Here is a 25512-nt window from a genome sequence, read left to right as displayed (position 1 = left end):
CCATAAGAACATTTAAAGTGGGCCACAGACCAATTTAAAAAGCTAGATTTAGTTTCATTTGTGTCATTATATTTAATTTTACAGGAATAATTGCTTGGGGAGGAATTAAAAAGGAATGTAAATTTATTGTTCAGCCGCAAGTATCTCACTAATGCACGGTTGAATAAACATTCTATTTTGAAATATGTTCTGCTGTGTTTTGTTCTAAACCTATTTTACAGTTTTTTCTTTCATAAAAAATTATTGGGCCACAGAATTTTTTGCAACGTAAATGGGTCACGAAAGAATTAAGGTTGAGAACCACTGGCATAGGTTCAAATGGGGAGGTTTTATGCAAGTCGGTCGCCTGAGGTCTACAACTTTAAGTTTTCTAGCTAAGAATGTTTGTCAACAAAAATATGAAACCACAATATACCCGGTTGAAAAATCACTGTTTAAAGGTTCGATTTAAAGTTAACTGCTAGTCATTATAACAACGGTGATTTTTCTTTCGTGGCCCATTTACGTTGCAAAAAAATTCTGTGGCCCAATAGTTATGAAAAAAAAAAAGGTTTAGAACAAAACACAGCAGAACATATTTCAAAACAGATCATTTATTGAACCGTGCATTAATGAGATACTAGCTGCTGAACAATAAATTTACATTCCTGCTCAATTCCTCCCTTTGCCATTATTCCTGTTAAATAAAGTATAGTGACATAAATGAAACTAATATTCTTCAGTAAATCTAGCTTTTTTAAATTGGTCTCTGGCCCACCGCAAATGTTCCCATGGCCCACCAGTGAGCCTTGGCCCACCAGAAAGCCATGGCCCACTGGTTGAGAACCGCTGTTTTAGAGGTTGGTCCAGGGTTGGCCAAACCTCTACTCTTCAACTAGTTTTATGCGACTCTTACGTTTAGGTTGTATTTAAGAGTTAATGATGTTCAGTGGTAATTCGCGTGACTAATTTTTGCCCAATTCTACTTAAATGCAAAAATGTTGCGCGTTTATCACTTGATTCTGAATGGATGGTCAGCTTAGTTTCAGTGGTTTTGAAATTTTGTGAAACACAATTTTGTCAACAAAACTCACCAGAAGCACTTCACGAATAAAAATGTTTTTACTCTTTCACTACAAAAACATCACTGCAACAAAAATTAAGCCAGAGCCCTTTGGGGGTGCATAACCCCACTTAGAGAACCGCTTGATTGAGGGTTATAATTTAAAACTTTATTTCTACGACTCTTGTAAGATTCACAGCATCCGTGTTAACGTTTATTTACATTTCATGGAAGAAACGGAACACTTTTTGCTTCGAATACAGGAAGATTTAAATAGATTATGCTGCTACTTAAAGGCAATGATTTACAAGTACTGTACAGTTGCAATTGAAACTGTAAACATAATCTTCGTGCAACGAAAAACAAGCAGAAAGCAAAAAATCAAAAGATGTGTTGAACTTCGCCGAATAAAGGTCCCACAGGTTTAAAGCAGTGTTTCTCAGCACATTTTTGCGACGACCCAGTGTTAGAAAAGATTTGCAGCTTTGGGACCTAATGCAACTCAATGAAGTTTTAGTTAGAGAACCAATCATAAGATTAGCATTACTAAGTTCGGATTTGGTTAATATGAGCCAAGTCGTATGGCTTCTGTAATTTTTTTTTCACAATTTTGGAAAAATCTTGCTCAGAACCAATTTCAATAAGGCTAACCTCATAAAACCACTGCAATCGGCGACACAACCAAATAAAACGGCCTTACAGTTTTGGGTCGCGACCCATGGGTTGAGAAACACTGGTTTAAAAGTTAGCAAACGACACCAACTTAAACTACAAGCAGTGATGTGTTACTGGAGAAATAATTTTCAAATTTAGTAATAACGCTATATAAAAACATCGTATTTTTGTAAACCAAGCAAATAACCACTGAACGTAATAACTCGGCAAAAAAGCACTACATTGTAGCTAGGATTCGAATCCATGACCTCTGGTATTTGCGTGCAGATTTTTATAGCAAGTATTCCGCCTTAGAACAGCGTCGTCGTTAAGTTAGGATACACAGCAGCTACTGAGTTTGTACTTCGCAGTTTTTCCAAGATTTATAACAAAATGTTTTTCTTTGAAGGATAGTAGTTGGATGTTTTCGTTAGACGTAATAGGAATATCGGAGCCAATACAGAAGTTGGTAGCATTTTGAACGTTTTGAATATCTATTTATTTTCAAAAGATGCTGACGTATTTCCGATATTCCCACTACGTCGAATATGTTAAGCATTTATTGATCGGTCTATGAATAGGTAGAACAAAAAAGTTGTTATTTTAGCCAATTTACTTATAAAAGTTCTTCATATTTATGATTCAGAATACATTTAGTGACAACTGCAAACACAACAATTTCTACAAAAACGCAAAGGTAACACACCCAACACAATACTGTGCAATCCATGCGTTTAACAAACTGCCAAAAAGCGTTAACCTTATTATTACGTCACAGAAAAGAGCATTATACCGATTAACGGTGATCATTACCAGTGGTAACCACGGTAGCTGATGGGTTCAACTGTTTTCCAAAGATTTTTGTTTTAAATAAAACTTTGCGAAAAAAACATAATCGTACAAATGCTTCTTAAACTGCGCATGCGCCGTGTGACGTCATAAGCAGTGATGTAATGCAAAGAATATGTACAAATTATTTGGAGCTAAAATTCCGAAAACAGAAAACGCTCAATAGTTTGATAAAATAATCGTTTTTTTTCTCGAAAATTAAAAAATGTAAGTAAAAAACTGACGCGAAATTTTGATTTCTATTTCTACAACAAAAGCTAAATAATTTAATTTACTTTAAAAACGAAAGAATTTTAACCGATACATATTCACAGTCGGGTGTAGGTGTCAGCTACTTAAGGTATGCGAGCGACGCATTCCTCGCAATACGTGTCTTCATCTTGTAGTGCGAACCCCTCCCCCTCAAGAGCAACCCCGCACTCGTGGCAACAGAAACACTCGATGTGCCAACTCAAGTCCTCGAATGCTATCATCTTTGTTTCCTTGATGCCTAAAAATGCAGAGAAAATCGTGTTTAATTTGAGAAGTTGCTACGATTTTATTATTTAAAAATAAATATTTATTTTAAAATAAGATTTAAGGGTATTTTTTAGACGATCCTGTCTCAACCAAAGTCAGTATTTTACGAGGAATATATTCCAATACCAACCAGTACATCATCAGTCTCCAAACAAATTCAAGCAGACAACTACCAATTAAAAGTAAAAGAGAAAACTACATTAAAACTAAAACCAACACATAACGTTAAATATTGGTAGAAGCTTATCTTTTGTGTATTATTTTAAGTTTATGATGTATTACAAGAGAAACATCTTTGGTCTTCTGCCCTTTAAGTATTTGACTTAAGGTCCAGCATACAAAAACAACTCGGTGATTTTTTGTGATTGATTCGTTTAGTTTAAATAGTCACAACGACCAACAACATGACATCACAACCCGCAAACCCTCGACCAATCACAGCTTGGCATCACTACAACACTACCTACGTCATCACGAGCGTTTTAAGGTCACGACCTTCACTCTCAAGGTCAAATGTTAAGATCACTCCGCTTGATCGCGATTCGCGTTTTACATGTCGCTGGATCTTGTAAGTGTGTCGCGACATTATGACGCAATAGTTGGTTCTCGGGGGGTCTCGGGGGGTCTCGGGGGGTTGTAATTGATTTAGGCGGTGATGAGACGCGTCCGATATATTTGGAACGATAATTATCGAGGACGCCAGCTGCAAACCGCTGGAAGGAAGACGCCTCTTCACTTAACATTCAGTCTGTGGTTCAGAATTAAGCTAAAGTGAAAAACTTTACTGAATAAATTCAGTCTGTGGCTCGCGGTATTTTCAAATATCGTGAAACTCGTTTTATAAAATGACGGGACTTCATTTGCGAATAGAAAAGTGACATTATGTTCAAGCTTGATTTGCAAATGGCGGGACTTCTTGAAATTAAAGATGAAATGGCGACCAAATAAATTTTAATATAGAAAATATATTTGAATAAAACAATCAAACTAAACAACATAAATTTTTGCAGTTTTAGTATTTAACGAGCAAAATATATATTTTTTCTGTTTTAAACAAGCATCGTCTTTGTTTGCAGCTCAACTAACGAGTAACATTAAAAAAGTTAAAGCCGTTAGACGGTTAAAAAGTAGTTTAACCACAACCGTCTGCCGTAGTTTTAAAGCCTTATTAATCAACTTGGCTGAACGCAGTAAATCAAACAGGTCGAACACTTTAAATTCATTATTCATATCAATGCACCTTGGTCCTTGGTGGAATGCTTGTTTTTGCAAAACTGACCTCTTTAGTAAACCAAAACCTGAGTTTTACGCAAAAAGCCCTCATTTTTAATTTATCTAATAGAAATATGTTATTGTACCGATACAGTTCAGACATAAAACACCAATAAGTGTCCAACAGGGACAACAGATGGCGAGTTATTGTGACGGATAACCCACCTTAAACCTTACAACGTCACTTTGTGCCAGAGTGTCACCAATCAATGAAGGATGTTAAAAACAACCACCTACAAATGTCCCGCGGTTCCTGAGGCTAAATTAAATTACCATGACATTGATTGAGTTCACCACAGAACCAATGACACGCGGCAAAGGCATGTTAGGGCAACAACATGACCCCCCTGGGTAACCCGCCCCCCTAACCATCAAACTATTACGTCACTGCTGTATATGGGGGTGAGCTTACGTCATGTTGGAGTAATTACGCAATCGCCCATATTGGATTTGTGTGTGCTGCATACCCAAGCAGCTTATATCACATAGATTAGTTGTTATGAGCGATTCCTTTGCGGTTTTGCACGGAAGTAATTTTGTTAAACGTAGTAAAAGTATTAAAGCCCATACAGAAGTAAGTTGTTGCATTTTTAAAGTTTCGAAAAAACCTTAAGTTAGTGCCTGGAAGTTGTAGTTAGACGTAGAATGAATGTCAAATCCTGTATAAGGAATTAAGCAGCTTTTTGTGAATGTCGACATTAAACATGTTGAAAATTCTACTTTGTATGGGCCTCAATATTCTTACTACATCTGACTAAAACCTCCAGCCATTATGCTCCATGAATTTGTAAGCTTTCTGTTGCCTCGGCATTTGCCAAATAAAAGCGTTGTTTGGCGCAAATACGAGAAAATACAATCTGCTTTTTGTAGGTAAATAAGTTCAAAAACTGCTGGGTTGGAGCAACCAGACATAGGCCTTATCAAATTTATCAGTCGATTCTTTACCTGAGAAAGGCTCCCCGCATTTAAAACACTCAGTAGTTCAAAACGACTCATAATCCCTAATGGGTCCCTAAAGTGTAAAATAGCGACCTGGTCAAAAAGCACCTCCTGGAGTTATTTACCCGGCTAACAACGTAATTAAAACAAAAAAAATCCCAAAAATTCACTAAAATTATGCAAAACTTTGAAAATTGAATCTAATACTACCACCACTCAAGATATAGGTCTAATTTTATCAAACAGTCGATTCTTTACCTGAGATAGGCTCCCCGCATTTGAAGCACTTCTTTGAGAACTTGTTTTTGTGGCAGTTGACGCAGTAAGGCTCCTCATCGTGTGTAATGAACTGCTCCCCTGAGATGTTCTTCTCGCATCCCGAGCAAACGAAACAAGTAGAGTGGTAGGTGGCGCCCTTGTAAGATACCCCCTCGTTCTTTATCGCCTGGGGGGAGACATGGTTATATTAGGAGTGTCCGTTAAACATCGAACTGGAACTTACTGATACCAGATCCTAGTATTTTACCGATGCGAGATCCTAGTATCGATAAACGTCCGATCCTAGGCCGTATTATATCGTCAATTGTACGATATCCCTTTGTTTTTATCGCCTGGGGGGACATGGGTTGTGTTAGTGGTGTCCGATATATCGGATCGGAACCGATAATAGAGTAGTAGTGTGCAATGCTAGGACAGCAACGCCATTTTAGAAATTATTCGAACTGGAACCTACCCATACCAGATTCTAGTATTTTACCGATGCGAGATCCTAGCATCGATAAACGTCCGATCCTAGGCCGTATTATATCGGCAATTGTACGATATCCCTTCGTTTATCGCTTGGGGAGACATGTATGTTGCTGAACATGAAATTACCTATATACCAGATGGCAAAGCCTTAAATTGAATTATTATAGCAAACAGTTCTTTTCTAGAGCACGAAGTGACAAATGGACTGACTTTTAAACTTAAACCGTGTGTGATTTAACGTTAGTTTATGCGTTTGTTGAAATACCGGCCCCACAACCTTACTTAGCCTATTGTTTGTCACGTTTAATTTATTTCAAACATTTTGTGCACTTTAAGTTCTGCTTAAAAACGTGACCCAGAAGCTTCTCGCGTCACAATAACGATCGTTTGTTTCCGCTTTGTTTCGCAACAATCAGAAAAACAAACCCGAAACGACATTAACCGCGCAAACGGCTCAACCAATCAGAACGCCGCATCGGTCGTTTAACCTCTACGTGACCCCGGGGTGAACGCGGTGTGACATTTAGGTGGTCACGTGACGCGAGAGACAGCTGAATGACGTCACGTATTGCAGCGAGTCGTTTGCTTTATTGCATCACAGCGAATGCATTGTTCACTAACAATAGGCTTTATGCGTTTGAGTCTTTTAAATTGTAATAAAAAATTAAAGACACACACACATGTGTTGGACAACTGTGATCTAGTCCTTCTGAAACTGCTTTTTGACCAACGATTACGATAAAAATTGTGATAAAACTCCTATATTTTCTGTCACTGAAGACAATTTGCCAAAGTAGAATGTCATTGCGTGATCAGTCTATCGGCTAAGCTTAGAAATATAAGTCCCAGCCAGATATTATTGTAGGCTGAATCCAATGCGCTAAAATTCAAAGTACAACGAAGAACCAAACCTAAAATAATTAATTGTACCCTTGATTTAAATCAGCCCAAAAATGTAAAAAAACAACCCCTTAAAGATGGCGCAATCGTGTCAATTAAACTTTAAATACTTTTAACGTGATAGTAAATAGCGCTAATCAAGACATAATCAAAGGTCAAATGTTTATTCCTAAATAGTATTATTCCTAAATAAACGTTCCACTACCCATCGTTAGCGATTGTGACGTCACCAATGCAAATTGTTTATTTAAAACGCCGAAACAATGTAACCTTTAGTCAAATAAATCTTGTTCATATTTAGCCTTAGAAACCGCATCCCTGATAAATTAGAAGACAAACGTGATAAATTTGTCAAGGTCACCTTGCTGCACTTGGCGCACTTGTTCGCGAGCCTAGACTCGAAGCAGTCTTGGCAGTAGTAGCCGTCAGTTTTCTTCACAAAGCTTTTCTTCCCGATTGGAAGGTCACATGAAGTGCAGCAGAAACACTTCTCGTGGTAACTTTTTCCCTCGTATTCCATTCGCTTCGAACCTGGACATAAGAACAGAACTAATGGTAAACTGCGGTTGGTATTAAGTGGCTAACAAATGGCGTTTTTGAAATTGTAACGAACTGTAGATTATTATAAAAATAGTATTTTTAGCGTATATTCTTTAGGCATTTTTTGTGGATAACTGCGTTTTGATCAAACAAAAACACCTTGGTAAGAACAAACCAAAATAACCCGTGACGTCAATTACAAGAATTTAATAGGATTACGTCATGAAGAACAGGCGACAATGTTTTTATGTGACGTCACCGGTGAGGCTGTTAAACTAGCAAATATTATTTTGGCCTTTTAGGTGGATAACTGCGTTTTAATTAACAAAAACACATCTCGTAAAGAAACAACATCTCTAAAAACTTGCCAACCCACCAGCTTTAAAAGTCTTCTTGCACGCTGAGCACTTTGGAAGGAATCTCTCCTCGTAGCATTTCTCGCAAATAAACTTCTTGTCTCTGAAGATGAACTTCTTGTCGGTCAAGCATCGATCACATCCGTTGCAACTGAAGCACCGGTCGTGGAAGTGGAAGTCCTTGTATGAGATATCCTACGGCCGAGGATAAAATCTAATTAGCAAATCATGCAAGTGTTTATTTGGAGGACGTAATTATTAATTGTGGAACAATGGAATAAAGCTCGTTGGAAAACACGACTTTTACCTTTATAGACTTGTAGTTCACCTTATGAATAGTGGCGTCCGATATTATCGGACAGGAGCCGATACCAAGTGGTAGTATCGGACATCGTCCTATACCAAATTGAAATAAGGAATTTCGGCCTTGATTTCGATCAAACATGGAATTACAAGCTAAAAGGTATTTTTTTAAATATTAGGTTAACAACTGGAGGTACTAAACGTCTTCACGCTTAAATCAAATCTTAGCTTAATAACCTAAAAAATTGCTTTAAACGTTTCAATTTAACTATTATTGTTTTTAAGAACGTTTTAATTTTATCAACTTCCGTAGTAATGACGTCATTCGGTATCGGATTACGATACTTTTTGTCCAAAATATCGGTATCGGGGTTTAATGTCAAGTATCGGGCCCTAATGGGAATTACCCACAAATTCGCGAATGAAAAAAATAAGAAACTTATTTATTTTTAAGGCAAAATTATATAAAATTTTTATGGTAAAATATCGGCCAAAAAGAACCGAGTTCATAGAAATTGATCAACTATTATAAAAAATTGATGCACGCTTTAGGAAAAAACATATTTTATCTCAACATGGTTTGCAACCATAATTTATTTTATAGTAGGATGTACTCGCCCACGGTAATTAAAACTGCACCAAGCAAGAGAAAGTTCACTAAAATAAACTTCACTAAAATAATGCGGGTGGTGCAACACGTGATAAACGAACTTGTACAGGGTCACCGTGGAAACATTTCCTTTTAAACTTTCACCTCAGGGACTTTAATTAATTACTGAGTCGTTACGATTTTAACCTAATCACAGATGCATTACAGGCAGTGGGTTCAATGTGGGTTATATTTGCTAAACGTAATGTAGTTATGGAACGTTTCATTAGTGGAACGCTTGTTAAGTCCGTCTATAGAGAGCTAAGACAATTCAAATGTTGAAAACACTTTAATTGAACGTCCCTGGAATATTGTGCAGCTAATTTCAAAACTAAATTGTGAAAACCAAAAGAGCTTGCTGTTATCTCTACCATAAAAATAAATTTTGTCTCCCACGGAAGTTTTAAAACAAGCATTTGGCAAAAAGAACTTTTCGTGCATAACGCTATCGATAATGTTTTTAATATTTTTGTGATGTGTCCTATGCAGGTTCCTGGTTGTTTTCTACAGTTTTATGGGTTTGGGCTTTGGTATTCGATAAGAAAGGTTAAGAGACCACAACTATTTCATCGTAGGACTAACGTCTAATATTTGCTGTAGTTACACACTTCTGAAGTAGGTGGAATTTTGAAAGACCGTTTAATTTTGATAAAAAAACAGTTTTGCTGCATTAAAACACCTCAAGACCACTGGTTTTGTGTATTTTAAAATGTTTCTGATGTTAGTTGGATCGTTAATAAGCCAGTTAACTGACAGGTATTTTCTAACAACCACTGTTACACTATATACATACACGGGGTCCAGCAAGCCTTGTGCTTAACACATATAATTCAGCAGCCCGCATCAAGACTTGCAAAGGTATGATTTGCCAGCGCGGTAATAACATCATCGCTAAACGTGACAAGTAACTACAGAGTGCAAAGTATTCTGGCAAGCTTAACCCTACTGAGGTGGTGTTTAAATGTAGAAAAGGACTTATTCTCAATATGAGTTGCTTTAAGGTCTTATAAATTCTTTACGGCTGACGTTCGTTCCAGAAACATACTATAGTGAGGTACAACGAGCAAGTCTCATTTTAGCTTTATATTATTGTGGATCAATATCAAAAAGCATCACTTTAACGAAAACCGCAAAGTCACATGTTTTTTCTTAGCTTCATTTTCGGGCCCCTAATTTAAATCAATTTTAGAACACCAAGATTAATAATGCTTTGGAGCATAGTAGTTCCAGGTTGTAGTGAGACGTTGAATAAATATCAAAGCTCATACAGAAGTAGGTAGAATTTTGAACTTTTCAAATAAATCTTTATTCATTTTAAGATCTACTTCTATAGGCCTATGAGCTTTGATGTCCCTACTACCTACGTCTAAAATGTTATGAATACCCTTTTTAAAGAACCAAATAAAAGAAATGCCTTTACATGGAAATAAGTTATAGTGGCTCAATTTATCTTTTCGGATGCCAAAACCTCAAGACAATTTCCAAACAGCAATTACGCGTCCATATCAGTAAACACAGGGACAAGGTTGACAAGAAACTTGAACAAGGTCAGTTATAGCAGATCGGAAAAAGCTTTCCCGGGAATTGAAGCCAGCATTAAGCAGCTAAATTGGCGAGCAACCGAGCCAAATGTCATTGCTGCCGCATCCAGGATCTAATCTAATTTGGGAGCCGCGTAATTGGGAAGCACTCTAATGCATCTTCCTGCAACCAAATACATTCGCGTGCTTAAACTACAAGGTTTGCTTAAGGGTTGTGATGTATCTGTATGCAAATCGTTTCTAGGGAATCTATTAGCTCACAACATAAGGTTTGTATGAACTCGCTACTGGCGAAATAACCTGACATCAAAATAAGATTTAGGGTATTTTAGGTTTACTAAGATATAAAAAAGCGAGCAACTTGTCATATGTTGCATTCGCCGAAAATGTTTTCAAGGGTCTTAAGAAAATCGTAATAGATTAAACAACGTGTATATAGTTGGTACACAAAGTCTACACGTTCTGTTTCTTCTGTACCTTGCATAATATCTGAGCCAACTTTCATGTTTATTGCCAAGTTTACACAAAAAAGACAAGAATAATAAGAGGTATTTAGGCAGAGGTTTTATAATTCGTTCGCGTCTAAACATCACAAAAGTAGGTTGTATAGCTTCGGATACATCAGTGTTTCTCAATCATTTTTCTATTTTACCAGCAAACAGATATGAAGTCTAAACCAGGACACGTTTAACGCTTACAATTTTCAAACAACAAAATTCATACATTAAACGAAAGATGATAGAAGCTCGTATCGAAACGTCTTAATCAAGATGATGTCGATTTATTGGACTTTGCAATTCATTTTTAAGCTGCATTACATATCAGTTCATAGTTTACCTAAATAACACATAATTTAAAAAGAAATCGGCATCATAACTTGCAGAGTTCCTAAATGTAACATTAAACTTTACATCCCGCCAAATATAGCCACAAACTGGATAAACTTTCCCGGCTTGCAAGTATTGAAGGTGATAAGGGTTAGTACAAGACTGACAAGATCTGTACAAGCAGTTAAGGTCATTCTTACCCTGCTCTCAGTCGATATGATCTGCTGGCATTTGTTGCATGAGTTGCAGTACATGCTTTCGTAACATCCCACACAGAACTTGCTCGAATCCTGGAACAAGAATTTCACAATTACAAAAATGTACCACCAAAAGGACGTTATTTTTATCATACAAATCAATATCGAATTTTGTGTTTCTTTCTGGTGTGTTTTTTCGCACATTTTAATATACAAAGCAGTGTAGATGAAACTTAAAAATTAGAAATCGTCATTATCCAAAAAGACAACAATTTTCTTGTTTGAATTATATTTAATATGGATTATGCTTATTTTCTTTGGAAGGTTACCTAAATATTTGTATCGTTTTTGTCATGAAAGATTTGACATTTGAAAACTAATTAAAAAAAAATACTTAAGGCTGTAAGGTTTCACTTTCACGATGAAGTTTGTCCATTATTTTGATTAAAAAAAAAAACCTGAAGGTCTACTACTTCACCTATTTGCATGCAACCAAAAAGCTCTTTGATTATTTCCATTGCGTTTATGGAGAAATATTAATAGCAGGGGGTTATTCTCCCCCTATAAATACGTCGCTGATAATAACTTATACCCCCTTAAAAGGCCACCTATATGGGACTTCACTTTGCTACATTTTAAACATTGGTTATAACTTGTAGACACGAATATGCCATTAGTGTTTATCAGGTGTAGGTTTAGTGGTGAGATGAAACGTTGTCATTACCGGGTTTGGTTACAAATCCCTTCAACTAAAACTAGAACGTGTGGCGTTTGATAACACAGTGGGGATGCGGGGAGGTTATGGTTGGGTGCGTTCGCCTGTGCGAATGACGTTCAACTAACAAAGTGACGTTTATGTCGGAATTAGCTACTTTGCCCTCAACTGAAATAAATCGTTTTTCTACCCAATGTAAATCCCTCTGACTTCACACATGCGCACCTGGAGTTTGTCTTTGCAATATCAGTCTTAAGATTTTAGTTTAACCCAAATATTTCAACCTGGTACGAGATTCAAAATGCTGCGAGCAAATCTGTGCATTTTGGGGTTTAGGGGGCGGGTTAGTAAACGGCAAATGCTTAAGGTCCTTTCGGGAGGTTGTTACTAAGTTTTGTTTCTTAAATGTGGTATTGTAAATCGACATATTCTTAAAACAGACTATTGGTACGCACTTCAGTAAATAGCAATACTTGACCCACCCAAACCCAAACGCTATCTCGCACCCTGACCTAAATAATGTTTGCAAAATAAACCCCACAACCGAAAATGTGGTAGTAAAGGTGCAGCACTTCGACAAGAAGTGTTTATCCTTCATCACAACACTCTTGTGTAAAGCAAGCGAGCATTTCGCAAACGAAACAAAATATACGAGCTAGAAGTGGATTCGGCGCTGCATCGATTTAGTAGAAATGAGCGTAAAAAGCGTCTACAAATACCGCACAACGCATATTGTTTGAGTTAGGGCGTCGGTTAGTGTTTGGGTTTGGGTGGGTCAAGTATTATTATTAATAATAAATATAAAAATACTTGACCCACCCACACCCAAACACTAACCAACACCCTAACCCAAATAATGTGCGTTGCGTTATGCGATATTTGTAGACTTTTTTGCGTTACTTTCTATCTACCAAATTGAAAGATTCTCGTACCTTCATGAGATATTGCTTTCCCATCAAGGACTCCAGGCATTTGCTGCAGCAAGGAACACTTGCAGATCTTTCCAGTTTAACGCTCATCTTTCTCGAAATTCTTGTTTGTTGAAGTGAGTTCAGCTTTCGATGAAGTTCTAACTCAAGTGAGACTTCTGCTGTCTTAGACCCTCAGCTACCAACTGGGTCTGTTACGTCACAGTCTAAATCTGTTCCGGAATTATCTGCTGCTGATCAATTGAAGGTCACGTGACGAACTGGCTGATTGCAGCAAATGTTTTGCAGAGGTTTTGCAAACTTTAAATTAAATGCAGCTGCAAAACGGAAGGTTACAGGTGAAATAATTCTCTGTGAAACAAAAGGAAAATACGTTGGGTAGAAAGTTGGTCATTTTAAAGGTTTGTTGTCAAACTACTGGGGAAGTGAGGTTTAATGCGGCTAATTTCGCGGTGGGAGGGTATTCTGAGCTACTAATAAACATTAGTCACGCACGCACACACACACACACACACACACACACACACACACACACACACACACACACACACACACACACACACACACACACACACACACACACACACACACACACACACACACACACACACACACACACACACACACAAGCACACGCACATACAAGTACACACAGTCACACATACATGCCCAGCGTAGAAACGTAAGAAGGGTCGGCCGTATAGTACTTTTGTTTAACATACACAGGCTATAAATGGTTTGAGCGCCGATGTAATATCAAAAAATCGAACTAAAAACTTTGAAAAGTTACAATATTTTCTCTTCGGGATAAATAACTCCTATGACCTATTTCTAAAAGTACTAAAAACAAACACTAAACGCATTTAGTTAGTTCAGTTGGATACGAGCGCGTTGATTAAATAAACTAAAATTAAAAACTTACTTTAATCTTTAACATTGCTGCACTTTCGTGCCATGATTAAATAAACTTTCGATTTATCACAAGCGCTTAAATATTAGAATACCACAAACCCCGCTAGCATACAAATAAATCTTTGCTCTATGTAAGACGCACAAACAGGGAACTCCATTTAGAATTCCCCGGCGTATATTACAAACTATTTCCAGTGTGTTTATATTTACTTCAGTGAGGTTCAGTTGTGGTCAGTTGGTTACTCATCGCGTCATTTCTCCTTACTTATAACTCCTATACAGTTTTAATGACGAAGTTCTAACGGTTTCGCCCCTTAATGAACCCAGGCTTAACTTCAATCGAGGTGACGTTATTGTGATGGAGTTATGTTTATAATATCGCCTACTTTGTCAACTCTATCAACTTTACAAACTTTTAAACTTTTAACCGCGCTAAACGGCTGTTGTTGTTTCTATTGAAGTTACGCATTTTAAACTAGCGACCTATAGTAAGATTTAAGATATCGCGAAATTTAGCATTATAAATATGCTGTTGCTACCAGGCATAGTATACTAAAAGAAGCTCTTTAGGTACTTATATATTTTTCCTGACGTTTCTGCTACCTATGTAGGATGCCTTCATAATGGAATGTAACAATACCACGCTCAACTACACGCAAAATAAAACGACACAAAAAGGTGATAAAAATGCGATAACTAACAAACAAAATACAAAGCGGTAAGGGGGCGATACAAAGCGGTAAGGGCGCATATTTAGCCGAAACGGTGAAGAAAATAAACATGTATTATTAGGAGTAGCAACCAAGTAGTAGTCGCATAGTATGTTTATTATTTAAAACGCTTACACTTATATAAAATATTAAAGTATAATGAAGCCCTTTGAACGTTAAATAAATACCTTTGCAAATGACTGTTTCATGTGTACACATCTCTTAGTGACAGACATAAAATTGACGCATAAAACGTTCACGATACGTCAGTTAAATAAGTGCGCTGAAATATTATATTTCGTGTAACAAGCTGGTCAACTCAGTTCAGTTTTGACGCAACATCGAACCTTTCGTAAAAAGCATCTTTTTATACATATTAACATGCTAAAATTGCTTTGCACTACAGCCATACACATAGTGCTCTGCTATATGGAAACCCCAAGTTTGGCTCATAAAATAACAACTATTTTTTTATATCCTTTTAACTACGTTTAGCGAGCAAATCCTCAAAAAAACAGGATTTTCGATACTTTGATTTTGAATGAATTCTTCCACCTCAGTTAAAAAACAACGTTTAACCTTGTTAGAATGACCAAAATAAGTCGGTAAAGATTGGATTACAAGCAAGCTATTTGCCACTAAAACCAATTATCGATTAGATTTAAAATTAAATATGAAGTAACACATCCAAGTTACAAATATACAAACGCACACTTAATTAAAGTTAGTTTAAATGTTGAACCTGCGCACATAAAGTTATCGCATTTCTCAATCCAACTGAGCCTCTGGCTTGCTACAAGCTTATCAAGGTTCAGATTACAGCTATCGTGTTTACCAGAACTACACATGTAGCGGCCACAGAGCAGATATACGGCTCGCAAAACACGATTTAATAGCCCGTTGATCGCCTGTAGCTATCTTAGCGTTATGGCGTGTGTTATGCCTTAACTGGGAGGGGTTTGATTCTACGGAGGTTACTTTTATGTACTTACAGAGGAAATTTATCGAACACCTATATTTTTCATTTTCCCCCCTTTTAGATGCAATTTATAACGTGAATTATTAGGAAAATGAGTCTAGTTTGGATGTCTACAAAGGCAATATTGTCAACTTATACAGGGGATGTTTAAAACTATTTAACACAAGATAGCTATTTTTTCTGTATGTTAACAGCTAGAAACTACAAAACCGTACAATTGTTTTGCATAAAAAACTACCAGCGCAAATTTTAATAACTCCTAATAATAATGTCTAACCTTCGCTTTGCTTATAACGAGAGTAACGGACCAATTATGTTAAAACCTATAATATGCTAAAATCTCTTTAACAATACCAAACAGTTTTCGGCGCCAAGTTCAGTTATTCCCATACATCTGCTTAATTAATGGTTTAAGGGTGTTTTGCACCCCCTAACCCCCTCCCTGTTAATCACGACTCACCTTTTAAGCTTAACGACGCAAAAGCCGATTAACTGCCTGTGTATTGCTGTTCATATTATGTGAACGGGTTACGCGCTTTGTACGTGACACGCATCATGACTCAAGGTTTAAACAGCTTACACTATACGGGCCACACCTTTTGTGAAACATTTTAATTTATAGTTAAAACATACTTATCTAGGCTTGGGAGTATAATGGTTGGAGTTTGTAGTAAGATGTTGTAAGAATATCAAAGCCCAAACAGAAATCAATAGCAGTTTGAACGTTTTTAAAATGTTCATAAAATGCTGCCTACTTCTGCAAAAGGTGTGGGAAACATGCAACATGCTGCCTACTTCTGTATTGACTTGGGTATTCTTACCACGTTTTTCTAGGCTGTTATTTCAAAGCCAATAACTAAAAAATGTGTTTCAAGGAAAGGATTAAAATTACAACTCGCTCTAATTTACATGCACTAATCAATTGTCTTATATAACTGTCCTCTTTTTTATCAAGCGATACGTTATTAACCAATATTTAAAACAATCTATATCTTAATCCTCCGATGCTTTCCTTAGCTGTACAGTACACTGCAAACCTCTGTGGGGTTTTAATTGCATCCGTTATTGCAATTGTTTCTTGGTCAAAATGCTACATGTTGGACATTTTTCCTCAACTTGCGATTATAAGTTAAAAATCCGCTCAACTCTATTAACAAATGACAACTTAAAAGTGTTAACTTGTTTGGTTAAAAAACAGGCAAACACAGTCACTACATATTCCACTCCATGTAAACTCGTCTCTACCCTAAGGTTTCAATGCATCCCCAGCAAATACAACAAAGGCCTTGATGACATCACAATGCCGCTACCACAGATCACAGAAAGCGCGGTGTTTACCAAATATGTCGCTCATCAAATGTTGTTTTCATTCAAAATTCGCAGAACTATAGCCATTGTGACGTATGTATTCCATGACAGCAAACCGTTCGATTCAGTTGACTTGTACATTGCAATCACTTTCACTTTAAAAATAACAACTACAGATGTTAAACTGGAAATATAACGTTGTCTGCACATCTAAAAACATTTAAAATAGCTTCATGGACAAATCAGTTTAGAACCTAATTATTTCTAAAAATACCCAAAATTAAACACAGCTTTATTTAATTGGAAACTACCAAATACCTATGTTAAAGGCAAAAGTGCTACAAATACCGCGCAGTAATCTCCAATACTATCTCCTAAGCTCAGACTTCCAACAGCAACAAGCCAGACATCTCATAAAAACTCACAACCGCCAAATATCCACTCGACAATATCCGCCGATAGTACGTCTCTGTGACGTCACATAGGCGTCGCCACGCGTCAACGACTTTTAACCGCGTCGCCATTCTATCGCCATGCCAACGCAGCGGACAGCGGCAAGTTTTAGTGTTTGTTGAGTCAACAATGGATGATGTTCGATAACGTCCATCCTAACCTTTGTGACGTTTTGTTTGTTCGGGAATTTACGACATCGATTCGCGCGTTTTTTTTGCTGCATTCCAAGAGCAAAAGATCATCGCTTACTTTCAAACAACGCACGTTTTGTTACGTCATATCGTACGTACGCCGTATGACGTCATAGTTTCAAAAGAAATGACGTCAAATTACGCGTTGCGTCGCGTGTTTGCGTTTATCCTAAATGGCGAATTTTAATGGAAGTGAAACAATCGACTTGGCGTCAAAATAACAATGGGCTACACAGGTGCTACTGTTTACCCACAAATTGAATTGTGATGTCATAAGATCGGTAACAATTGAACACATTTGGCCGGGAATGAGCTAATAATGATCAACTATATTGCGTCACAAGTAGACTTCATTGAGCAGACGGGCAAACCAAAAGGCAAATAAATGAAGTTTTGTTGAATACAATAATCTGCTATTTGTGTTTTAATATGTTTAAAGGAGAAAAGCGATTAACGAAGTATCTAGCTGGTGTTACGAAATAACTCACGATGTTTCTAAACACTGCTTTAATATATAGCTAAACAAAAAATAACAACATTTCTTGTGTCTCTACATTTTTTCTTTAAAACTCAGATTAGCTTCAAAATTAGGCCAATTTAATTCTTAATTGTTATCCCGTAATCCCGGTGGGTTAAGTACCTAGATAAGAAATTTGTTGTAATATTGACCTTTCTCTCTATGTTCGACTAACAATATTTAAGGCAAACAAACAGTTATATATTTTCTCTAACACGACAAAATAATAAACATAACGAAAGGCTTAAACAGGAAAAATATACTTTAAATTTTAAGTTATATACACTTTAAACATGTCTATATACTTAGGATTTCCGGAAAATTACACAGTTGTGTTTTTTGCAACACAAGTTAATTTAAGGGTAACAACTAACACTTTGTTACTAACAAAGTAATCAGAGTAATTAACATGTTGCAGAATTTCGGGCACCTCAAAGTAAATATAGCTGAACACTTAACATATTATTAGCATTACCTGATTTCATACTAAAATTTATTTATTTACATTATTATTTATCTCGGCAAATAAATAACGATCCAACTTCTACACACTTGCAGCAACTTGGAAGTTTCACAAAAACCTGTAATTTGTTTCAAACAGGGTTATCCACAGCCACATACATGTAACAGTGCATACGCCCACCATTTGGAACGATAGCTCGCTATTTACCTCCGCTCTCAATATGCCACTAAAATAGACAGGAGCTCCTAATCGAATCAAGCGCCCACACGAAAACAAATATTAGAAATCGATATTGGCGTGAAATCGATGACAACTTCAACGAGCTGTTTCTGTTATGACTCAAGGGCTGCTGAAATATGAGGCTACAAAGCGAAAGCCTGGCTATTTTGGGGTCGCTGCTTTATTTACCTGTTGAACCAATACCGCACTTGTACCCAAGCGAAGCTAAACGACTGCCAAGTCTCGTATGACTCAATTACCTGCTTCACCACAGCACTATACCTTTAAATAAGGCTTGGATATAATATTGCAATAGTCACGAAACAATTTCATTTATATTACCTAAATCGTACAATCTGTAACTTTTTGTAGGTTGTGCCTGAATACATATAGAGATACAATAACTGAAAGCTAACAGGTGCCTTTTTCATTACGTATTTACGTATTTTTTCAACTAGGGCGTCTTTCAGTTTGAAAAATGTGTCCATTACTTTACGCCAAGTTAAAAATTAAACAGAGACGTTCATCAACTACCTGACTCTTTCAGCAGTACATTTTACTGGTAAATTTGTTGTTACTTTACTTAAGCAGTCATATTACCACACCAGGGCAAAGCCAAGCAAAAAGCTAGCAGGCTTATTTATCCAATCGCTTAGGTATTTTAATCTGTAGTGTTTTCCTATGAAAAAAACACTTTTTCTATGTTTTTCCTATAGAGTTTGATGTAGAATACTCAATGGGGCTTAATAACACATCTCCCATAAGGCTAAGTTAAAAAGCTAACATAGTCATTAGTCAATCACCCAGTCTTTAAATTTCACAGCCTTTCAGTAAATTCTTGGTATCTTACTAAAATGTCAAACGCTTTGCAAACTGACATTCCCTTGCATTGAAGTTTGCCTTTCGGAAACGACTTGCTTCTTTGAAAAGGCTCAAGCATTTTGCTGAATGTCGCTCGCTTCCTGTTCAAACCAAACCAGCGACATTCAAACATTAGCACTGTGACGTAACACACAGCTCGCACTTTGGCGGCAAAATGAACTTGTGGGTTCTACTTTGTAGGAAGCTCGTGTGTTAAGTTGCTATTTTGGGTAACAAACTGTTTAAAAGGGAGCTGTACCTCTTCAAGTAAAAGCAAACTTTTGATTTTTAAACATTGTATTTCGAATTTATTTAGAACTTATATTTTTAGACCTTATACATTTGCGACAACAAACAGCATTTTTGCAAAATTGAAAAAAAAAACAATAATGAAATTTAACACAACCAAAGCTTAATACGTATTAAGACTATGTAGCCCCATTCTACACATTTTACCACCACGTAGAAAAATACTATGCACAGAAAAGCAGTTAACACTTTAAAATATTTCCCTTTCGTCACAACATCGTATTTACGTAAAAAAATCAACACCAGGTTGGTAAACCTAACAGGCTTTGGCTTTCTCCTAGGAATATTGCATAACGTTTTGATTTCGTCGATTTTCGTAGTTTTTTGATGTTTCGATTAAAATCATATCATACCAAGGTTGAAAAAATTTAAAAGGTTGTAATTGAGAAACGCATCACAGCGCTTAAAAAATATATGGAAAAAGTGCAAAAAACCGAATACACTTGTAAGCTGTTACGCCCGCTTAATCGTCCCGGTTAAGTTAAGTTCAAGTTGTGAAGAAACACAAAAACAAACTTGTAATCCACCTCGGCCAAAGCTAGCTTCCTGTATGCCCTTATTTGGTGCGATTCGCTCGGTTTAAAGCAAGTGACGCCTGATCACAACTAATCCGCTTCAAACCACGAGCTGTGAACATTAAGTCTGGCTTAAATGTCACTTTCCCCTCTCTTGCCTAGGTTGTCAGTTTGCTCTTTTTCTTGATTTTGTCGTTATATTTTATTCTCGCTTCCTTTATTAATGTAAGCATTTACAGGCAATTGTATTGCTAGAAATTTAGGATTAATAAAGTCGATGCAATTTCCAATCCAATGGTGCCACCTGATTTCCACCTAATTTTAATGACCAGGTTTAAAAAACCTAAACATCATAGGCAATAATAAATAAGTACTGTAGTTAGGGTCAAGACGCAAACACATAAGCGTTTCATTATTTGTGGTACAGAGTAAATATAAGTTGTTGTTCTCCAAACAAACCGACTAAAACTATTAAGCAATTTCAGCTTCGCAGTTTAGCCACCGTTAAGTTAAGTTATATCGTCCTTAGACCAAAATAACTTTTTTCCAGTAAGTTTAGGTCGGTGTTTCTCAGCGTCTCAATAAATCTTACCATATAAAAGTACTGCAGTCTACGACCTAACAAATTTAAACAGCCACAGAATTTTGGGTCGCGCCTGTTAAGAAACACTGGTTTAGGTACATTAGCGTATAACACAGGGCTAAAAAAGAATAAATTCCAAAATATTTAAACCCTGCGGTTAAAACTTTAATCCAAACACTTGCATAAATATCAAGTTATCTGCAAAGTTAACTTTTATTAAGATCAAATAATTGGCTTAAGTAAGGGTCTAAGGGGAAGCGATCATGCGTGACTTTGCCGGCTACGCTTGACTGAACTTCTATCCTTTTGCTTTTACAAATAAATACTTTTGTTTAAAAAGTTACATTTTACAATAGTTTAGCTTTCTATGACAAGTTTAACTAAGAAACGAATCGTTTTAGTTGGCAACGCCAAGCAATATTAGTGCAACGTTTGTATCTTAAAGAAACGCATGTGACCCATCAGAATATTTTCATTCAAAAAACATACAATATAACCAATGCGATTCATTTGCATAACATTTGTTTGCTGTAATTTTAATTAAATTCTTTTAACAAGTCCGAATTATTCGGCACAAGTATAGACTTTCCAGACATATTAACTATTTTCAAAAGGCAAAATGTGAAGCTAAATTAATTTGTCTTTAGCGACACAGAGTGACAATTATTATATTAATCCTTTCCGTCAGTAAAGCAGTAACCGAATTAATAAAGCGCAGAAAAAGAAAACATCTCACATATAAAAAATACAAGTTTACAGTAGACCAAAAGAAATGAAATAAATGTTTTGCTATAATTTTCACAAATACAAACTATTAAGCTTTAAACAAATAAATATTCAATGTTTTTTACAAATTCAGATTTATTCAACGTATATCAAAAAAAAAACTATCATGCTTAACTTTTGGGAGATGTTCAAAGATGTTCCATTAAATACATTAAATACAAGGCTTCAGGTAAACCTTTAAATATCACGAAACATACGTTTAACTCTTTAGCAAAGCACAACAAACTTACAATTGGTATGCTACATCTACTACGCTGTTTCCTTGAGCCATTTCAACCAAGAAAATTTGCTTTTAAGGCAGAGTGTAACACAAAGTTTAATATATTAATAAAAACTATAGGCTGTCGTTCGGACTTCGGAGGAAAGTGTCATGAAGACATTTGCAATTAAGTAGTAGTTAGAGGTATGCAACTAATCGATATACTTGGTTTTATTCCAAATTGACTTACGCCACTGTAGGAATCGCACCCACGTTCCTCTTTCCGCTTTTAAACACTGGAAATAGATTGTCTGTTGTTTACTCAAGCAATTTAAGCGAAGTAACTACAGCATAGACTGGTTGGCAAATTGTTGCTACTCACTTAATGTGCATTTTTCTACTGATCAGGTTTGCTGTGCAGAAGTTTTATATTTTATATTTTTGTTCATTACAGACTGTGAGGGGTCTTGTTGAGAGTAGAGTGATATGGCAAACTTTTCAATGTATTTTACAATTCTGTTTGGAGGTAAGTATATAGGTTTACTGCAACCTTAAACACGATCAACAATTCAAGATAAGTCAGTACAAATTACCTGTATGTCCAGGGCAATTTAAAAGCATTTATAATTTGAAAGATCCATACACAATGCGTATATAACAACTGTAATCTAGCCATTCTGTTGTTCTAATATTCAGTCAGTAGAATTGCCATTTCGAAACGTAAAAAAAATATGTTTGCAGCAGTTGGATTTATTTCTCATGAGGTAATTGCAAGATGCCCGTCAGGATTTAGTAACCAAATCCACTACGGGTCGTTCTACTACAAATCGCCCAGAATTTCTGCCGATCCGATTAACAACGAAGCTTGTACCTGGAGATTCAACACCACGAGAAGTGACGTTGTATTTTCCATACAATTGATTGAGTTTATTGGAGACGCTACAGTGCATTCATTTAGAGCACCTGATGGTAAGTTGAATGACATATTGTAACCCCTGATAGTAAGGTAAAAAATACGTTTGTAACCCTTAAACTAAAATACATTTTGTAAACATTGCGACTGCAGTCTACTTATTACGATGTTTAATTAAAACATAGGTAAAACTATGTTATTGAGAGTCATTGCATCAAGAGATATGTGTAGATTAGTTTGCTGTAATGAAGCGCTTTTAACCAAAAAGCTATTTGTACAGATATTTCGCTTCTACAATAATCTAGTATATTGAACTATTCTGGCAGGCGTACCACTCACGCCACAAACAAGACACCGATATAGGAATGGCCAACCGACGTGGTGCGGAAGTTATGTTAAGAGTAACAAGGATGGTGAAACCACATGTCAAGCCACAACCTATCCAGAGTTGTGCCAGAATAAAAGCAGTGTGGCCCTCACCTGGCCTCCACAGATGACTACCAATATTACGGCGTTTAACTTAAGTGCAACTAAACCATTTAAAGTGATACACATATTTTTCATATTCCAAGAATGCTACAACAACAAGATATTTCTAACTACAACGGAACTACCCAAAACGTCACCAAAAAGCGTCGAAACAGTTGGTAGGCTATGTGTATAAGTTAGAAACATAACATATCATTAAATGCGGTTCGACCTGTTAGTAAATCGATTTCACATTAGATTGTAAGTTTTAACAATGTCTTGTTAAGCCTAAGTTTAAATGTTCTTTCCAGGTGGTAGCTCGGGGTTTATGGCATCCATTATAGTCCTTGCGTTTCTGCTCGTCATTGCAATTTTTCTTCTAGTGTTTGCAGCGTTTAAATACAAGTGAGTGAAAAGATACGTTAAACACATAATCTTATTAATATTGAAATGCAAACAGCTACACCTTTTCTGCTTTACATCTTATGATAATTACTAAATGTTGCTGAAACACTTTTTTAGTTTTTCTTGTTTAAAATATATTTCTTCTATCATTCATGCTGTTTAAGCTTTTACGGCCGCCTGATTCAAAATTAATCTTATTTTTCCTGAAAACAAGTCAATAAAATAGGCAAAATTGCCTTTGCAGAACACAGACAAAGAAAAGATAAATGACAGTTCAAATAATTGTGTTCCTAATCTTTAGGAACTTGCGAGATAAGCTGGATCAACCAAACCCCAACAACACAAATGAAGGCAACGACGTTGGGCCTGAGGAGATGTTTGTTCGGGGCGGACCTAATGGGAATGTTTACTCCATGGACGAAGCATCGCCTCATTACTCAGTTGTCGACAAACCGACCAGACAAATGGTGGACAATGTACTCTACGGAACAACCAGTGCTGTGATATAAAAACGATTTTTTTACAACCAAGGATGTCTGATACTAGCACTATAGTCTTACTTATCAACAATAAGTCTTTTTAAATATGAGCTAATAAGCAACGCAATGTCATTTAATTTAAACACAGTATGATTCATAAGCTGAATGGTGTTGCGAAATTACTTATTTAATCGTACAGACAACAACAACATGTGCTACAATTTCGCCACCAGTTATATTTTCGTATGACATTATGCTTTTATCAATAACGCTTCTATGTTTATAACTTCGAATTAGATAAAGTATCTTAGATTTCATGTGATGTTAGAACAATTGAGTAATATTTGTCATTGAATGAAATTGCAGACATAACATATCGACCATCAATTTATTTCCCGCTTTTTAGCATTGGCCTCTTATACTCACACGTTTTGAAGTAAAGTTGTATGGATTATTTTTGTTAGGTAGTCTGGGGGTTTCAAACTGTGCTCCCCATAGCCCCTGGGGACCACGGAGAAATCTTTTGAGAGCACTAGCCTATGCCATTTAAGGTATTCGCCAGTTAAACTGGAATTTGTGGTTTTGGTTATGACTTTAAATATCTCCTTTTTTTCTTCTATTAAAAAAGTGTGCAAAAAATGTTGAGAAGGGACAAACAGCCCAGAATCCATATAAATTAAAAAACAACTCGTATTTAGGAACAAAACTTGTATTTCAGTAAAATTAGCTTATTTAACTCAATTTTAGTGCATTTAGATAAGTTGTAAATAATGCTTTATGTCTCATTTTTTGTATTTGCCTTAAATATTGCTCAGAATAAAACAAGCTTAGCAACTTTATCAGTTTAACAGATGTATTTAATGCTATATCTTTCGCCGTTTTTTGAAAATGAGCTGGGTCTTAACCTGCTATTTCTTAAAAAGGTATTAACAGTGTTTTAAACAAGTCATTTTACCCAAAATACTGTGTGACTTTTAAAGTTGTTTAGTGGTTCTAATGTCAGAATTAAAAAAAAATGTGTGATTTTAGCTAGTTGCTGAAATCTTTCAAGGTCATTTGGTACTTTTGTAATTTGAAACCATTTGGTAATTTGGCATTTTTCTATATTGCTCATTAAAAATGAAGAAAATTTGCCGTCAGTTTGTGTAATGAAATCTAGGATTGTTCCAAATGTACTAGTGACGTTAATTTAACTGTATATTTTCTTGTTGGTGATGTATAGGTGTGTTGTAGTTAGAATAAACTAATTCAACATAGCAC

The 25512-nt window shown here is 36.1% G+C and overlaps 2 protein-coding genes across 4 annotated transcripts; one reads left to right on the top strand and one right to left on the bottom strand.

The window, feature by feature from the left end:
• Positions 1-1082: 1082 nt before the first annotated feature.
• On the bottom strand, positions 1083-13337 carry LOC146138959 (four and a half LIM domains protein 5-like). Its single transcript, XM_083393638.1, has 6 exons — positions 12986-13337; positions 11342-11431; positions 7842-8016; positions 7287-7456; positions 5534-5720; positions 1083-3035 (listed from the first exon to the last, which is right to left on the bottom strand). Exons 1-6 carry the CDS (start codon positions 13070-13072, stop codon positions 2881-2883), a joined length of 864 nt encoding a protein of 287 aa, XP_083249764.1. The 5' UTR covers positions 13073-13337; the 3' UTR covers positions 1083-2880.
• Positions 13338-22439: 9102 nt separating this feature from the next.
• Positions 22440-25199, top strand: LOC146138958 (uncharacterized). Of its 3 annotated transcripts, none has more exons than XM_083394172.1 (5): positions 22440-22513; positions 22729-22956; positions 23473-23547; positions 23680-23773; positions 24075-25199. In XM_083394172.1, the coding sequence occupies exons 1-5, from the start codon at positions 22474-22476 to the stop codon at positions 24280-24282; spliced, it is 645 nt and encodes a 214-aa protein (XP_083250298.1). In that variant the 5' UTR covers positions 22440-22473; the 3' UTR covers positions 24283-25199. The 3 variants fall into 3 exon arrangements, with proteins under 3 accessions (XP_083250298.1, XP_083250296.1, XP_083250297.1); XM_083394170.1 differs by having other exon boundaries at positions 23227-23547; XM_083394171.1 differs by having other exon boundaries at positions 22446-22513; positions 22732-22956; positions 23227-23547.
• Positions 25200-25512: the final 313 nt, after the last annotated feature.

Source organism: Ascidiella aspersa, chromosome 7, assembly GCF_963924565.1.
Source record: "Ascidiella aspersa chromosome 7, kaAscAspe10.2, whole genome shotgun sequence".
Lineage (NCBI taxonomy): Eukaryota > Metazoa > Chordata > Ascidiacea > Phlebobranchia > Ascidiidae > Ascidiella > Ascidiella aspersa.
This window is presented reverse-complemented; position numbering and strand designations above follow the sequence as displayed.

Coding starts and splice junctions, on each gene's coding strand:
- LOC146138959 (XM_083393638.1), bottom strand. CDS start 13,072: ATGAGCGTTAAACTGGAAAGATCTGCAAGTGTTCCTTGCTGCAGCAAA. Junction 8,017..11,341: donor TCATATCGACTGAGAGCAGG/GTAAGAATGACC, acceptor CCTCGGCCGTAG/GATATCTCATACAAGGACTT. Junction 7,457..7,841: donor CAAGAAGACTTTTAAAGCTG/GTGGGTTGGCAA, acceptor TCTTATGTCCAG/GTTCGAAGCGAATGGAATAC.
- LOC146138958 (XM_083394170.1), top strand. CDS start 22,474: ATGGCAAACTTTTCAATGTATTTTACAATTCTGTTTGGAG. Junction 22,957..23,226: donor TTCATTTAGAGCACCTGATG/GTAAGTTGAATG, acceptor CTATTCTGGCAG/GCGTACCACTCACGCCACAA. Junction 23,774..24,074: donor TTTGCAGCGTTTAAATACAA/GTGAGTGAAAAG, acceptor CCTAATCTTTAG/GAACTTGCGAGATAAGCTGG.